The sequence below is a fragment of the Patagioenas fasciata genome, chromosome 6, assembly GCF_037038585.1.
Source record: "Patagioenas fasciata isolate bPatFas1 chromosome 6, bPatFas1.hap1, whole genome shotgun sequence".
Taxonomy (NCBI): Eukaryota; Metazoa; Chordata; class Aves; order Columbiformes; family Columbidae; genus Patagioenas; species Patagioenas fasciata.
Window position 1 is genome coordinate 27,330,938 of NC_092525.1, and position 17,004 is coordinate 27,347,941.

Genomic DNA, 17,004 nt, shown 5'->3' on the forward strand with positions numbered 1-17,004 from the left:
GGCAGTCTGATTTTTTTTTTTTTTTTTAAATAGTGTGTTTATGTTGGGAGGGAGGGGAGGAAAAGGCTGCTCAGGCATAAAGCATTCAAAGTGTTGTCCTGAGAAGGCAGAGAGACCTGTTACCGATGACCAAGTGTTTGGGCTGAGGTAGTTAAATAGAGAATTTGCGTCTCTCCTGAGAAATGGGAGCTGTGTGGGTTGTGCTACCTGGCACGGTAGACACGGAGCAGGAGGGACCTGCTGAGCGCTGAGAAGGATGCATTGCTGTGGCCACTCAACATAAGGTGGTGCTCTCCCAAGTAAGAGTCATTTTGAAGAACTGAAGCTCAGCTGCACTGCCACCAATCCTTTGAAACTAGGATCCCTTTTTTTATTCACACAAACCCACTTACTGCTAATTGGAGCTTGTATTCTCTTAAAATGTGTTTCACCTCTGACAGACCAGGCCTATGCAAAGCAGTTTTGTGACCTCCCTGTGTACGTGGTCAGAGCTGGAAGCCTCTTTAATTTGCGAGCCCAGCTAACACAAGCAGAGGTCTGAAAAGCAAGCTGGCTGCTTGAGACTTTTTGCATCTCTAGGAATAGAACCAAATGCTGTTCCCAGGTGTCCTTGAGCAACATTTCTGCATCTAATTATGTAGTAAGTCACACCTATCTCATCTCATCTCATCATCTGCTGGGTGATGGCACAGGTGTTACAGATGATGAAGCTGCATCCTTCTTTTCTGAGGGCCATGTTTTTATTTTTGGCTGATTGCAATGCAAAGTAGTGAGCTGTCCTGTGGCATGTTCTGCAGCCCTGCACTCATGATCCACAGTTAATACCACTGTCTGCTCAGGAAAATGCCTGACGTAGCCGTCATATCACCTGTTTAAAAAAATTAAAAAGTGAAGTAGCATTTTAAGCTTACTGAAACATGCAAATCACTTGCATGTTTTTACAGTAAATTCCCAGAACTTCTGTATTAATTCTTTCAGAAATTACCAAAACCATTTGTGGGATTATTCTGATCTCAAAAAGCAGTTAAGTGCTTTCAACAGAGGAGATGTGAAAACCAGGGATAGTTGTGGGGCATCTTTAATAGTCATGTTAATTTTGTTACTGTTAGGAGGCTTTCTCACCCTGGATTATGGGTTCTCTCCCCCCATGAATTACGCATTAATTTTACTTTAAAAGCATTTTCTATGTGTGGTGATGTTTGTGTCTGTGGTTTTTAATTTTTAAATTTTTTTATGTTTTATTTTATTAACCACTGTAGTAGAGGATAGAAACAGTTGTGCTTCAGAAATCCAAAGGAAATAATAGCTTTTGCGATGCAGAAGATATTGTGAACTCTGGTGTTTGTATTATCTATTGTTGGAGTTTGTCACCTTTAGTAATTTAAAATCACACATGTATGTATGTTAAAAAGAAAAACTGAAGCTGCCTGTATGCATGTTGGAAGCTATAACATTTTTTTTTTTTCAGTATTTCAAGTCATTTAGTGCAAAATACTTTAAGGTAGAACAAAGAGGAAAACAATGGTATGTTCTTTATCTTTTCTAGAAATAGCTGTGAGAGCATCTTCCATAATGCCGGACAGCTTTCTGCTTTGATCTCTACTGAGCATTTAGCTGTTTTCTTAGTGAACAGATAAAAGACTGGAAACTAACCCGAATAAAACATTGTGCCATTTTGTTACAGCCGAGTCTTGTACGCCGCAGGTGCTTTGTTTTTGCCACCCCAGGTACGCTGCAAGAGCAAGCGCGATGAGCACCGTCCGGGGAGGGCGGCGGGGCCGTGCCCCGCGGTCGCCCCTCAGCCCAGGCGGCCCCGAGCTGCCCGCGGATCCGCGACACGGACGCGGTGCCGCAGGCCGGCGCGCAGGCAGGATGCGGGGGGCGGGCGGGGCCCGCCTCCCGGGGCGGGCACGGATACGGGGGTGGCGCGGGGCGGGCCGAGCCGGCCGCGGTGGCGGCGGCAGGAGGGCGCAGCAGGGTCCGCCGCGGCCGCAGCATCGCGGCGCGGTGTCGGGGATGGAGCCATGGAAGCAGTGCGGGCAGTGGCTGATCAGCTGCAAGGTGCTGCCGCCTAACCACCGGGTGACCTGGGACACGGCCCAGGTCTTCGACCTGGCGCAGACGCTGCGCGACGGCGTCCTGCTCTGCCAGCTGCTCAACAACCTGCGCAGCCACTCCATCAACCTCAAGGAGATCAACTTGCGCCCGCAGATGTCCCAGGTGCGACCGCGGATCCGCCGCGCCCCTCGCTGCCCGCGCGCCGGTGGCCGCTCCGCTCCTCGCGCCGCGCGCGGGGTCTCTGCGTGCCGCGCCTGCGGCTCCTGGCGGCGCGGAGCGGGAACCGCGGGGTGCGGGAAGTTGAACGCGGCCGCTGCCGGTCTCCAGCCTGGAGCCTCCGCGCCCGGCGCAGGTCCCCGCCGCCGCTGCGGAGGGCGGACCCGCTCCTGCCGGGCGGTGAGCGAGAGCTGCGACCCCGGCAGAGCAGCCCCGGGCTGGCGGCTCCCAAGAGCTCCGAGGGGGCTCCGCGCCTGCAGCGCGAGGCGGTTGGGGCGCGAGGGCGGGAGCCTGCGCGAGCCCCGCCGCGAGCAGGCGGTTGTGCTGAGGAGAAGTTCCTCCAGCCGCCCCGGAGTCGGCAGTTTAACGTTTTTGTGTACGCTAATATTTAGTGTGAGCAATTTATAATACAATTTGACTTCTTGCTTCCAGTTTTTCTGGATTTTCCGAGGTACGTGAGGGAGAGGGAGTGCGAAGGGGCCGGGAGGTCGGGAAGGAGCCGGGACGGGGTGCTGGTTCGGGCGATATGGGATGTCGGGGGAGCCGAGCGGGCCTGAGCCGGGGATCTGTGGGGAACTGGGCGAGATAAGCAACGGAAACACTCGTCACCTGACCTGGGCATCTTTTTGCGACGTATGAAGCGGAATGTTAAAGAGCGACTAGTAACGAGAAATCGCGTTCTTGATAACCGGTTGTCTGTATTTTAGTGTTTTTTTTCTTGTCAGAGCTTTTAATGTTTAGCTTTTAAAACTGGTATTTTAGTTAAATAATAATTTGTAATTCCGACTGAATCTCCTTTTAAATGCATTTTTTAGTTGGGACTGATGTTTTGTTACTGCACCTCATAAAGCTGGTTTCTGATATCGAGATAATATGAATAATTCAACAAGAAGAGGCTCTATATATACATTACTTCCTGTCACTGCTTCACGCACACCTATGCCTCCACAGACTGGCAGCCAAGAAGATGATGTCTGAAAGGAAATTACACTTCTGAACCTTTCATGTGTTTTAAAACATTGAAATGTTACAATGTATCTGTTTCTCAGTGTTACCATTCTATTTTAGGTTTATAGGAATCAAAACTGCCATTCAGGTTTAGGACACTGGCAAAAAGCAGTGCTAGTCAATTACACTTTTGAGGGGAACGTTCATTGTCCCCACTTACAAAGCCAGTTAATTTTTTTTCTTTTTAATCACTTCTTTTAGCAGCTGTGTTTTACCACCAAGTGGACATTTTCTGTAAACCCGCAGTGCAAAACGGGGAAAAAAGCATCAGGTATATTTCAGCTAGTCAGAATAAAAACTTCCAGACCGTAGTCTGCATGTCAATGGTATAAAGGCTATCTCCAGTAATTGAGAGCTCAAGTGCCTGCTTGAAGTGCATATGCAGAGGCAACACTTTATCTGAGTGATGTGAGGGTGGGCTCCTCCAAATGGAAGAAATCCAGATAAGTTTTGTACCGTTCAAACTCTGTGAGACTTTCAGGACTTACTAAACTGTACCAGAACCCTGGTTTATATTTTCGTTATAGTTAGATGGTTTGCTTCCAAACTGACTTTTTTCAGTTTTTAGCTTGCAGAATTATAAATACTTTGTGTATGAACTGTTGGAAATGGTTTCTTGCCATGCTTTGAATGGATAAATAGTATGGAAACAGACTTTCATTTTTATTTAATGAACTGGAAAGGTGTCCTCATGATATTACACAGTATTTTCTGGATAGCTAACTCATTGAATCAACTTCAATCAGAGATTAATGTTGCTTGTCTGGACCAATATTACTTATAATTTTTGACAAATTAAAGCCATGGTGGTCTCCTTCTCTCTACTAAGAATAAGTATCAAAATTCTTCTTTCTTCTTTCTTAGAGTAGGTTTGGGAATAAAAATTAATATTTATTTCTCTAAGTATGTTTGAACTGTGGATTATAATTGTAGATTTTCAATTGTTTGTAATGCACATTTTGAACTTGAGCTTTATACATCTATAATGCAGCTACTGGAATTGTTTCACAACTGTGACAGTTACCTCCTTGTCTATGTCACTGCTGTTTCCCTGAGGATCCTGCACTCATGGTGCTGCAGACCGTTCTCTCTAGTGGCGTGTTTCTGACGTACATGAACTGTTGTTGGATCAAAACCTATAATGGATAACTATGCAGCGTTTACTGGGAACGTTAACTTTGCTTTCCGCGAGATTAAGAGTTTGCTATCTTAGTGAGGTTGTGTGAGGTTTAATGAAAAGCCTCTTGGAGGAGATACTTCTTGCTGGAAAGGATCACTCAGTGCAAATTTCAGAAACTGTTATTAAAAGTGTAGTAGGTTGAAATTCTGCAAGTTACTTGTAGTTTCTTACTGAGACTGTAAAGAGCATGTAGCAGTAACTTATGCTGAAGTCTCACAGGCCTGAAGATTATTGATTTGGTGAGATTTACTTGAAGTTGAGCCCTACATTTTGAGTTTTGTTGGAATAATATTTGTCAGTAAATTAATACATTTGCTGCATCATAGGATCTTGTGGTCTCATAGAAACAATAGCTATCTCTCTTGTTCATTGTGGAGTAGTGATTTATAGCCATTTGAGGCATGGGGTACCAGAGCAGAGTTGGCATTAGGATGGAAATTGTCTTGGCCGCTGACTGTGTATTCTGCCTGAACATGCTGCTGTGTCTGTACTGCTCAGCTGAACTGTTTGAACCTCATGTGGCTCTTATCTGTCATCTTCTACAATTGAGCTGCAGCTCCCATACTCCCTGTTTTGATGTTGTTTTCTGCTGCAAAATCTTCAACTGGCTCAGGGGATTCTTACTGCGCAGTTTTTGAGCAATGAAAACAGAGAATGAGAAGGGTAGATGAAGGCTTCACAAATGGGTCTTGTGGAAGGCAGACTGCGTGGTTTTAGTCTTGCCTTTTACTGCTATCGATGTTTGTCAGGCCTTTCTTTATGAACCAAATTTTCATGTCTTGGCGGCTAGTTATAAATGCAGCAGCACCAAAGAACAGGAAAGCGAGAGATGGTGCCTCAGGCAGACCTAGGAGTAGATGATGTTAGGCCTCTGACACAAGAAAGTCACATCTCTTCCTCTTCAGTACATATTTGTTTTTTCAGAATGAATGTGGCAGATCATATGTCAGTGATGCTTATCAGATTTGCTCAGTAGACCTTGGTAACCCCTTAAAAGTTACATCACAAGTGTAGAGGGATTGTGACTGATGCTGCTGCTTCAGCTGCTGCTCTTTGGTGGAGCCTCGTTCAGCCAAACAGGAGCACTGTTGCTTTGTTCTGTCAGCACCCGACTGTTGCCAGCTCTTGGGGCAGGAATAGAAACTGAGACTGGTGATGCTCATCATTGCAACACAAACACGTGCTTGACCAAATGGCAGTGGGTACATTCTCTTTTATGGGCTGGCTAGCATGGGGAACTGCATGCCTTTGTCCCACCACCAGCCACGCACCTTGTGTCACAGCTCTTCTCATGGGCTGTCTTATGCATTTTAAATCTGTGGATTCAGCCCCCTTACCTTTTTTGGAGATAAGGATGCCTGTGTAAGAGAAATGTTTCAGTGGTTTTAGATGGCAAAATGTTTGGGTTTAGAAAATGTTTGAGTGCTGTTTTCGTCTGCATTTCTGTATGTTTATGAAAATATTTATATTTGGACAGTGGAAGTTGTCCTTTGAAGAACAGAAGCTGATTCAGTCAGTTATGCTTTTCAGAAAGTAAGCCTCACATATATAAGTAAGAAAACAACCAAACAAGCTCCCCCTCACCCCCTGCCCGAACCTCTCGTATATAAAGGACAAGTGGTGATGCTTTGCCAGTGAAACTTTTGCCTCCAGGCTGCCAGCTGAATGCTGGCTCCTATCTGAGAAGCTGGTGTGTCTCAGTGCTAGGTCCCCTGTGAAAAATTACACATGGGCTTTGCATGAGATTTGAAACTTTTGGGTTCAGGGACACTCATGTTGAGGATTTTTTTCCACTGTGACTGAACAGAACAGGAGAGTTTGGGCTCTATTAACAGCTCTTGTGTGAAGGCCTAAAAACACTTTGCTGTTTGAACTCCCATGAGCTCACAACATTAGTTGTTACTTTCAAGCAGTGCATGTGCCATCAGAAAAGGAGGTTTGGAAGATGGATCAAATAATGTCTTTTGGCCTTTAACTATAGGGGAGTCTGCCTGAATCAGACTTGAGAGTTGGTGTTGTGAAAGTGGTCTTACTGCAGGGACTATTGCAGGCAGTGGTCTTACTGAAGAAGCACTAAACCTTGCAGCTACTGGGAAAGGAGCTGGAAGAGGGAATGTGCTAAATGAATTGCGGGGATGTGACTGCTGTGCTAGTGCGTTGCAGGGTTTCCCCTGAAGTGTAGCACTGGTGCTTGGTGACAGTGAGATGGAGGATGGGGCACTGCTCAGTATCTGACGTCCATGGGAGCTGTTCGGTGTAGTTGCTGTTCAGATGCTGCCTCTTGGCTAACATAGGCTGGTGAAAATAATAAAGTAGAAGTGATCCATAACAGAAAGTACTAATCCTAATGTTTAATCATAATAATACAAGAACGTGAATAATTTATTATCAGAAATATAAAGCCTAAACCAATGGATTACAGTGGATTTGCAGAAGATGTCATCTGTTTAATGCTTATCTTTTAGTCCTTTGCAAACTGGTTTTGAAATGCTTTTTGCAAGGCATTTAGTTAACTTGTGAGAGATTGCTAGACAGGAATTCTGCACTTAATGCAATACTGGCATGGGAGTTTACTGAAGGGGATGTTGACATAGGTTAAATATTAAAAATAACTATTTCCTATTATTCTAATCAAAATAGACAAAATATCCCTCACTTTGTATCAAAAGTTCAAACATTTTCTAATCTTAGGGAGTTGCTTTTTTTGGTGTGACCATGTAGTCAAAGGAAGTTTGTCATCCATGTTATGTTTTGGTGTTGCAACTGAGCTTTTGAGGAGGAGTTAATTTTTCTTGGTTACAGTGGTATAAGGTAGCCTCAGGATGTGGGTGTGCTGAGAGACATACCTCTGCTTTTCCTCTGATCCTGCCCTTGGCTTGGAGCTTCTCCATCCCCCCTAGATGATAACAGTGATCTGCCCCTAAGACTGCACATCCCGCTTCTGCCAGCTCCCCGCAGGTGGTATGCTTCCCCATGCATTCCCCTATGGGTGTCTCCCTGCAGCTGTGATGCTTGATTTTTCTCCTTCCAAATTTTAGCCTAGGAGAGCATGCCAAATGTAAGGCTATCAAACTTCGTGTGCCACTTGGCTCTGCAAATGAAGAAATGGGAATAATTTCATGACTCTGCATGTTATTTAAAAGAGAAAGAGCGGGATGTGAATAGATATGCTGACCTGTGTGCATGAGGTTGAGATTTATGTCTGTCATCTTAAGAAGAACAAGATAAACTAAATGAGAAAATAAGAGGGATTCGGGGTGGTGCTTGTGGCCCTTCCTGGAAGTCATGGGATATCGATAATATATTTTCCTTGGGCAGAGATATCTTTGAGTGAACTAATGTGCAAAATAACCCTTATTCTGTGTTCGCTTGTTATGTTAGGTGCAAGGTTCAGTTAAGGAAGTACCACAAAGATACATTTAGATAGAGTTTGTCTGAAACTGCAAAAGCTTTTGGGCTTGATCAAGAGTTTGGGAACTAGTTCAGTTTTTTATAAGTGTGTAGAAAGAAGAGAGGTGTTAAAAAAAACCAAAACAAACCAGATTTTTTTAAATTATATAAAACTGACCTTGTGTATTCAATGTAAATATTTTAAAAATATTTTTTGAACTTCCCATATTTTTTCAGTCTTTTTGCTTTTCAATCTTTCGGTCCACTAAATGTCTCTGTCACATCGAACTTTATTATTTCCATGATTAATCTAAATGAAAACTGTATTGGCTGTGAGAAATATCCGTAAGCTGCATTATCCATAACATATGTATTTATCCATATGTATACTAGATATACATATGCATAATCTTCTACATGTTGGACTTGGTAAAATATTTTGAACAAATATTTGTTCAAAGGAAAACCTTAATATGACCTCTATGCTTTGTGATAAGGAAAGGAACCGACAAAGAAGTAGTGACCCGGTTTTTCTAGGTAATTCTCCTTACTTTAAGAAGATGGAGAAAATGTGAAAGTTGATGTAATCTTTTTATTTTTTTTTCATTGATTCTTTTTGGTTGAGGGGAAGGGAAGACTGAAGTTGTATTGTAAACCTTATTTTACATGCTGTATTTATCATGCAGTTATTAAATGCAGCATATGCCAAGAACTGTCTCAAATGTCCCCTCCTGCACAAAATTTTAGTGTACTGGAAGCTGTTTAATGCATTAATAGGAAAAATATCCGTAGTGGTTTCTTACAGAGGTGACACTGTGTGCCAGCAGTGGATAATTTAAATTATGTCTGTGTGTGGCATGCTACTGTGTTGTGTGGGAGAAGCCAAGTTATTTTCTGAGCCTGGTCTGACAAAGGTGGGAGACCTGTGATAGTGGCAAGTTAAAGGACTGCTTATGAAAAGAAATGCATAAATCAAAAGGGCTCAGGGGGAGAGAAAAGGATATACAAAAGGAATATGTAAGAAGTAGGAGGAAACAATCAGCTATTATTATTTTTTTTCCTGCACTTTCCAGTTTACTCAACGTAATCTGGAGCTACCTCTTCTTTCCTCTTACTTTGTGTTGACAAGCCAAGTTTAAGACTTCAAACATTGTGAAATACCAGCTGTTTGCTAAGACTTTACAATACGTAAAATGCAGTCTGAGCTGACATCTTTATAGTGAGGTTTTGAATTTTTATATTTAGAAGGAAGATATTACTTCAAAGCTCAGTGAATGCTATTGGCTCCAGTGCAATTAAGTGAGAATGTATCTTCTAGAAAAATATCAGTCAATGACCCTCTTTCATTCTATATTAAATGACAACAGTGAATGTCTTGGTAATGTGGAATACTGAAGGATTGTTAATAAGGTATTTGATTTTTTTTAATATTCAAAATATGAAACCATAGTCACAAATTGTGTAATGTAGTGGTATGGTAGCAATTTGTATAAAACCACTCATACTGTTTAAAACACTGTTGCAGACCTACAGGTATGAACTAATGTAACTGGGAAAATTAGGTTAATCTGTCTTGTATTACAATCCAAAATATTTTGGGACTGTAAATTGCCTTTACTTTCAATTATAATTATAATTTTATTTTACAAATGGTTAGTTTAGATTATCTGTCATTACCTATTTTTCACTGGTTTTATCCCTCTAAAATAAATCAAAATTTATTTTAAATGATACAAAGAATATGGTACAGTATGTCTTGCAGAAACAAACAAAATGTATATTAGATGTTCTTGCTATAAGCAAATTTTTCTGGAAAACAAACAAACAAACCAAAACATAAAGCTTTTTTAAAAGCTTTTTTTTTTTTTTTTTAACTGGTAATGCTTACCAGGACAAGATGATTTGTATTTCCCGAATCCTTAGATTTGCCCTTTAATCCCTGATACAATCAAATTTACCTATTTTTTTCAAATTATATAAGGGTATGTGCTATATAATCTATACTCAGGATACTTTGTTCCATTGATGGCTCCTATATTCATGCTGTTTCCACATGGAAAGAAGCCCTATAGTCAAGGAAAGCAGAATGATTAGAGCTTAGCCCTTGTAAGTTTTATCTGGCAAAGCAGCCTCATTTCACTGTTGTGCAGCAGATTTTATGATTAACAAATGCGTTGGTTTTGCTGCCTATGCTCTAAATTAATAGTGTAATAATGACACCACCATCATAGCCTATGTAATTCCTTGTGTTTTGCTTGCATGTTGGCAGTCACGATTTAAATTATATTTACATGCTCCAGTGATTGACTTCAAATTCTCCCCAACTACTACCCTAGGTAACAGTGATGCCTTGTATCAGCTGATCTAAGGCCATGATAGCCATGTTATTTTTTCCCCCTGAATTCCCTAGGATCTATGAGTAAATATGTCTGATTACAATGCAGAGGTGACTAAAGGAGGACCACACCTCCACTGCACTAACGTACCTGTCAGATTTTAGGTGTCTCTGGATGAAGGTATGATGATTATATAGTCCTACCATCTGCACTGTAACTCAGGGTAAACACTCATTAATCCTACTTATCTCTGTAGGATTTAGATCAAGCTTTGAATTTCCTTTTCATGGAGACTAGGTAGAAAGTAGGAAACATCAAAGAGAATGTTCGAACTATTGCTATTGCCTGTAGCTCCTTTTACTCTCAAAACAGAAATACTGAGGCTCCCTGAATGGCTGTTGGAGGGCTGCTGCCTTTGGCCTCGTGGTCAGTTGATGTTTGCTTGGTTGAAAAGAGATTTCTGCCAAGCTTTAAAAACCTAATTTGTATTTAGGCGGATGTTTTGAAAATCTTCATGCTACTTTGCAGCTACGTTTTGCAGCTACGTTTTGCATTTCAGAGCAGTACTAGTTTTGCTAAATTGCACCAGGTTGCATGAGGAAACATTTGAGTTTCACTTTCTTTTAGTGATTTACACTCTGTATGTGTGCACAAAGTGACACAGGATTTCAGGTTGTATCAAATACTTCTCTGAAATGGCAATTGCTTATTTTAAAATATTGTTGAATATTTCTGCTGAGCTTTGATTTCCCACATTCCTTTTCTCTCATTAGGGATGTGTGTTCTCTTAGGGGCATCTGTTTCAAGGGAATTCCTAGAGCATTTTTGAAAATGGAGAATATGTTAAAATCTTAAGTGGTCTTTAGCAGGTGTTTAATTATACTGAGGTTTTATGGGAGTCTGAAATGGGGTTCACTTGAGCCATTATGTTCTGAGTTTTGCCTGCCCCTGTTATGTCCTGATCTTTGTTTTATCTATCATAAAGAGGACAGGGTGAATTCACCCACTGCTGTGCCTTGATGTGAGTCACTACAAGGAGTCATGAGAAAGTTATTCAGGGTCTGTGTTCATTCAGTTTGCAGTTGTGGCTGGAAGCACTGAATATGGTGATGCATCTTCTCTGTGGACTGTTCTGAGACCACCAGTTTCACTGTAAAGTATGCTGAACAGATGGCAATCTTTGCAAAAGCTGAGGTTTAACTCCACATTTGTTGTTCTCAGTGATGCTTTTAAGTGATACTGTTGGTTAGAAGGACTGTACCTTAGAAAACGCTTGTAGCTACTGTATCTGTGCTGTGCAGGGTTTATGAAATGACTCCAGTAATCCTATTGGAATGTCTCTATAGTTGTATCAGAGTCTTGTAGATTTCCCTTCCTGTGGAAGACCCTGGTAAATTGATTAGCTGAGATGAAAGCCTTTGCTGACTGGGACCTGTGCGATTTACATGCGAATGCAGACATGGTGATGGGAGAGGGTGCTGATGTAGGAATGGCTGAGCTATGCCAGGAACAGGGGACTGCTCTTCATGAGAAACTCCGGAGCAGCAGATTGGAAGCATATTTCAAATTTGTGTGTTTTACCAGCTATAATTGCCCAGATTCACGGACCCCTGGGGAATCTGCTGAATTTAAACTATCTGTATTCTCTTTTCTGAGAATTTAGGTTTTTGTATCTTGTAAGCCCCATAGCTCATCACATTATTTCAAGAGCACAAAGCTCTAGCAATAAAAAATGTAATGTGAATTATTCTCTAGTCTTAAAAATATGAATTATGAAAGAATAAAAAAACATCTCTTCCAGTTGTGTGTGGGATTCCCAGTTACAATGACAGGTATTCCTAGAGTACTGCTCACCTTTTTTTTTTTTTTTTAAAAAAAAGTTGTTGGCCATGGCCAATGGGAGAAACGTAAGCAAAAAACTTGCTAATTAAAAGACTCCTAGAACAAGAGAGAGTGTATTTTGTAACGTTGTCTCTTAGCACACCTTCCTTGGAATAGACCTGAAGAGTAGATCCTTCTTCTGTCAGTGGTGTAACAGTGGCTGTGAATTCATATGGCCTCTGATGAGCAGTGAAGAAAGGCTGAGATGTTCCCTGTTGGGGCAGAACTAGTGTTTTGTTGGAGTTTCTCTGCATAGGTCTTCTGATGGTGGTTGTCATATTAATTAAGAGCTTGGTCTTTCTGCCTCAGATCTCATTGCCATATCTATGCTATGGGGAGGGCAGGTGTGGGGAATGTCTCTCTAAGTTTGAAAAATGGTTTTCAAAATTTGTGGCTCAACATTCAGGACCACAAATATATTTTGCTAAACTGTTCAGGTTTGGAAATAAGACTCCTAAGTGATGCATCTCTTTCATTCCAGTGAGGAACAGTGATTTTGTCTGATGTTGTTAGTTAAATTTGTGGAGGAGCAGATCTACAAGAAAATTAATTCTCCAAAGGTTTTGCAGGAATGCTGTTCTTGGAAGACATTCTGTAAACTGTTTGGAAAATAGTTGCATTAGTATTTAGCTTTACCTGTTTTGTGCTGAATATCATTAGAGTTTGACCACAAAATCCAGTATTTCAATAAAATCACATTAAGGTTTAAGGAACTTTCAATGGCTTTCATCTTGATTTGGAAGAGTAGCAAATTTTGAAATGTTAGGATTTCTGTAGGATATTTCATTTTCATGTCAGCTTTGCTTGTGAAAAACTCTTTTCAATTTTCCCTGTTTCTCACATTTTTCTACCTTGACTCAGGTGGCTTGATCTCATCTATCAGTAAACCAGACTGCTCTGTGATTAGTAAGAGGTATTACTCTGATGTGTCTGGGCTTTTTTTTTTTTTAATATATATATAGATATATATATATTTTTTTTTTTTTCTTTCTTTCCTTCTTGTCTCTGCTTCTCCCTCATTTTGACTTGTCTCGGTTCTGTAGCTTGTTATGTGCTTGTGCTCTCTCCTCTCAATCTGGACTATATTACTTTCACCTTCTCCATTTGCCTTCACCCTCCTCCTGGTATTCTCCCTCCAGAGCATCTGTTTCCGTCTTTCCTGATGCTCTTTCTCCCTTTCAGCTGTTTTCCCTGCCCTGTTGTCTTCACTGTTCCTGTTGGCCTCATCCCTCTGAAGATCCTCTGAAATCTGTTTCCTAAATGGGTGAGAACGCGTCTCCTCCGAAAGCTGCTTCCCGTGTAGGTGAGAGTGCCAGGCAGGAAGGCTCCAGTGGTAGTACTGTTTTTAGGACGAGCAAACACAGGGGTTTCGAGGGACCAAACAGCACCTGAACAGCAATCACCTGTTGGACTGTTTTATGCTGCTTTTCTGTGAGTACTTTTCATAAATGGTGATTGCTTTGCTTTTACCCATTGTTTTAAAAATTTCTGCCTCCTTCCTGTTGCAGTCAGGGATTTCCGAAATATGTGTCTCCCCAAAATTGTTTTGCTGCTTGCTACAGGTGATGGGATAGACAAAACTAGTGGGGAGTGATGAGGATGAAAGCCAGTGCTGGCAGTCTGCAGAGTGAGTCAACCACTGATGCTGGGACCTTCTTTTCAAAAGCAGCATTGCTTGATTCCTGCCCTTCCCACCAACCTCTAGAGGTTTGTGCCACTGCGGCAATGCTTGAGCAACATTTTTATGGGGTTGTGTCCTGAGGGAGCAGATGGGGATGGGAATGATCATTATTTTTAACCACTTTTCAGATTGATTGTCTGTGTTGCTTGCAAGGCAGAAGTAGCCAGCCCTGCTAGCCAGCATGCTCATCCTGCGACTCCCTCACTTTGGGAATCAATCGCCACGGTTTCTTTCTCTCTTTTTCCAATGAGCTCCACTCATTCTTCAGGGGCTGCTAGACATGATAATTTTATTTCTGCTTCCCAGGCTGAAGGTGAGAGGACTATTTATACTCAAGATGAAACAACCACTATGAGTAAATATCTGTATTGTGAGAGAAAGCATTTGCAACATGATGGTGCCCCTGAGGGATTACCTTGATAGCTAATGGCAACTACAGATCAGGCCGAATGGAAATTTAAGATATCAGGGGTTACTTAGAAACTCTTTCTTTTTTTTTTTTTTATTATTGAGAATACAATTTGTTTCTTCAGGTTTCTGGAGTTTTGCTTGCTTGCTTTCTGTGGATGGACGCAGTCTTTATAGGCCTGGTATAATTAATAGGCATTGCAGGCAGAGAAGAACAACGATGCCCACCGAAGTCTGTAGATGTGGTGTAATTGAAAGCTCAGTAAGGTCAAGGCATAAACGGTCAGTAACTGTCCTGTAAACAAACACTTCTTGTCTTGACTTTTCCACATCATTTTGTGCCTTGTGAGGGTGAAGCAGTTCAATATTACCATTTGAGAGTTGGTGTTATTATTATTTTTTTTAAAGGTTCTTATGGGACTAAATCAAAATTTTGTTATGTAGTTCCTGGTTTAATGGAGAACATCTATTTGAAGAATAACTGTTTGTGGCATTCATCCTCCTATGCTGGCTGATTTTATGATTTTTGTATCATTTGAAGTACTAGAGCAGCTTCAAACTATTTGGTTCATGATACTGATGAGAACTCAATCCAGGTCAGTGATTTTTTTCACTTCTTTATTGGATACTAGATAACTTTAGAATTATTTTCCTCACATGCCCCTTCAGAACTGAAAATGCTGCTGGGAAGAAGGGGGCTTTTGCTTAGTTTTCTGATTGCACTGATGCTTTCTATCATTAAAGTTTTCCGTTGTAAGGTCTGGCCCACACTTTTATTCTTTCTTCAACTTTATTTACTCTTTGTAGTTATGAGAGTGATTTTTAACTAGGGAAATTCCTTTAAAAAGGTATCGTGCTTTTTAATTTAGTCATATTCCTTTCCGACCATTGTCATGTCGCTGTATTCACTTATGAATGTGCTTAGTCTTCTAAGTCTGCCATCTGTGCAGGATATAGTAACTATGTAGTTTTCATTTTCTTATGGGCATGCTGTCTCTCCTGTATCACCTGCATCTCTGGCCTGTTTCACTGAATTTCTGATGCTTTCTTCCGTGGAGTTTTCTCATTTTTTGGTACGATTCCCTTGTCTTGTAAATAAACATGTCAGATGTGGGCTATGACAGTGTGAAGGTATTTCTGCATTTTGGAAAGTAATGCTGTACCCTACTATGTGCCTGAAGCTATTGACTGAAAGTTTGTTAATGTCCCAAGGGGCAAGTAAGTTAGAGATCTTGAGTGACTACAGATTCATTGGAAGGATGTGTGATGACCAAATACTTTAAAGGTTTTTATGTCAGCATTAGAAAATTTATTTCAGTTATGCCTACTCCCTTAGCATTAATGATAACACACTGTTGAATTACCTTAGGATGATTATAACCCTCTTTGGAGCTAGAACTCTTCCAGGAATTAGAAGGAACAAAACAAATAAATGAATGGCAGATGTTCCCTTCCTGCCTCACCCCCCAGCTGGCTTTGAAATGGGTATGTGGTTTGGTGTGTTTTTTTTTTTTTTTTCTTTTTGAATCACCAAACTTCAAGTTTTCGAAACAGTAGCAGCTGGCAAAAAGGAGAAATCATTTCCATGTTGTTGTGGTGTTGTGTTAGGAGATCCTTGGACATCCTATGCCCGTTCTTCGCTGCTGCATTCAAGAAATTACCGTATTTAGCAGGAAGACTGGGCTGTAACTTGACTTGCTTTGACAGAAGTGGAGATAGGAGTCAGAAATACTGTCCAGTGGCAAGGCATACTGGTGTTAAAAATGGAATTTCATTTGAACCAGAGGATCTAAGACCCATTTTCTACTGTCTCTGTGATGACATTACAGGGTTGACCTCAAATGTATTATTTTCAGTCTACTTTTCAGTAGCAATCACACTAATTTATCTTTCTCAAAAATGTGCTTTGAAATACCTCAAAGGTTTTAAAAGCTTAAAATCTGTTGAGATTGGAACTGTTTCCTGCTGGTTAGATGTAGTGATTTACAAAAATGAAGTAAAATAATCTATTGTTACATGTATTATTTATTGCTTATATTGACTGATAAATATTATCCCTGATATCCAATCAATGATTTTGCTTGTTTTTTATTGAAAAAATAAATTCCATGTAGAGAAGTTGCATCTGGACATACTAAAAAATAATATAGAAGGTGGACAGTTTATTAGTTCCCCTGCTGTCCTTACAGAGTAATCTTATCTGTGAATTTCAGAGAACAGACTTCTCTGAACTTTAGTTTGCATTGCTTTTTCCTGGCAGTGTAGGCTTTAACAGACTTTAGCAGATGTGTGGTTGGTTAACTTGTGTCTCCAGGAGACTTTTGAAGCAGGTGGGAAGGCTTGAGCAGAGCAGCTCTGGGACAATTTGCTAAGAATACGTACGGAGATGCTCACCTTCGGGTGGGGTGGCCTCTGGCTGGTAGCAGATCTCGACCCAGGTTTTGGTAGACCTGTGAGTCATGTTCAGAGGATCTGTCAGTTTGGCCAGTTGTGTGTGGCACAGCCCTTCTCAGCCAGGGAACAATGAGTCACAAACTTGTGAGTTTCCAGTCCTTGGTATAGAAAATAAAATACCCATGTAGCCACTCTTGTGGTTTTAATTAGAAATAAATGAGCAGTGCAAAAGTTAAAAAATTATGCTGTATACTTCAGATCCCTACTGTATACTGATTTCTGTTCTTTTTTTTTGAAAAACACATATTGAGAAGTAGCAAATTATTGTCACAAATGGAGAAATGCTAGTCTCTGGAAAAAGCAAACAGGATCTTAATACAAATATTTCCTGAATGTTACAACCACAAAACTAACTTGCATGGGTCTATTCTAATTGTTTTGCCTATTCCCTG

At 41.0% G+C, this 17,004-nt stretch overlaps 1 protein-coding gene across 2 annotated transcripts in view; it reads left to right on the plus strand.

Annotated features, from left to right (window-relative positions):
- Positions 1-1,942: 1,942 nt before the first annotated feature.
- VAV3 (vav guanine nucleotide exchange factor 3) overlaps positions 1,943-17,004 on the plus strand; it is a 164,861-nt gene continuing 149,799 nt past the window's right edge. For both annotated transcript variants that reach the window (XM_065842557.2, XM_071810350.1), the window contains exon 1: positions 1,943-2,220. In XM_065842557.2, coding sequence (XP_065698629.1) covers positions 2,017-2,220 — 204 coding nt within the window. In that variant the 5' untranslated portion in view covers positions 1,943-2,016. The remainder of the gene's footprint in view (positions 2,221-17,004) is intronic.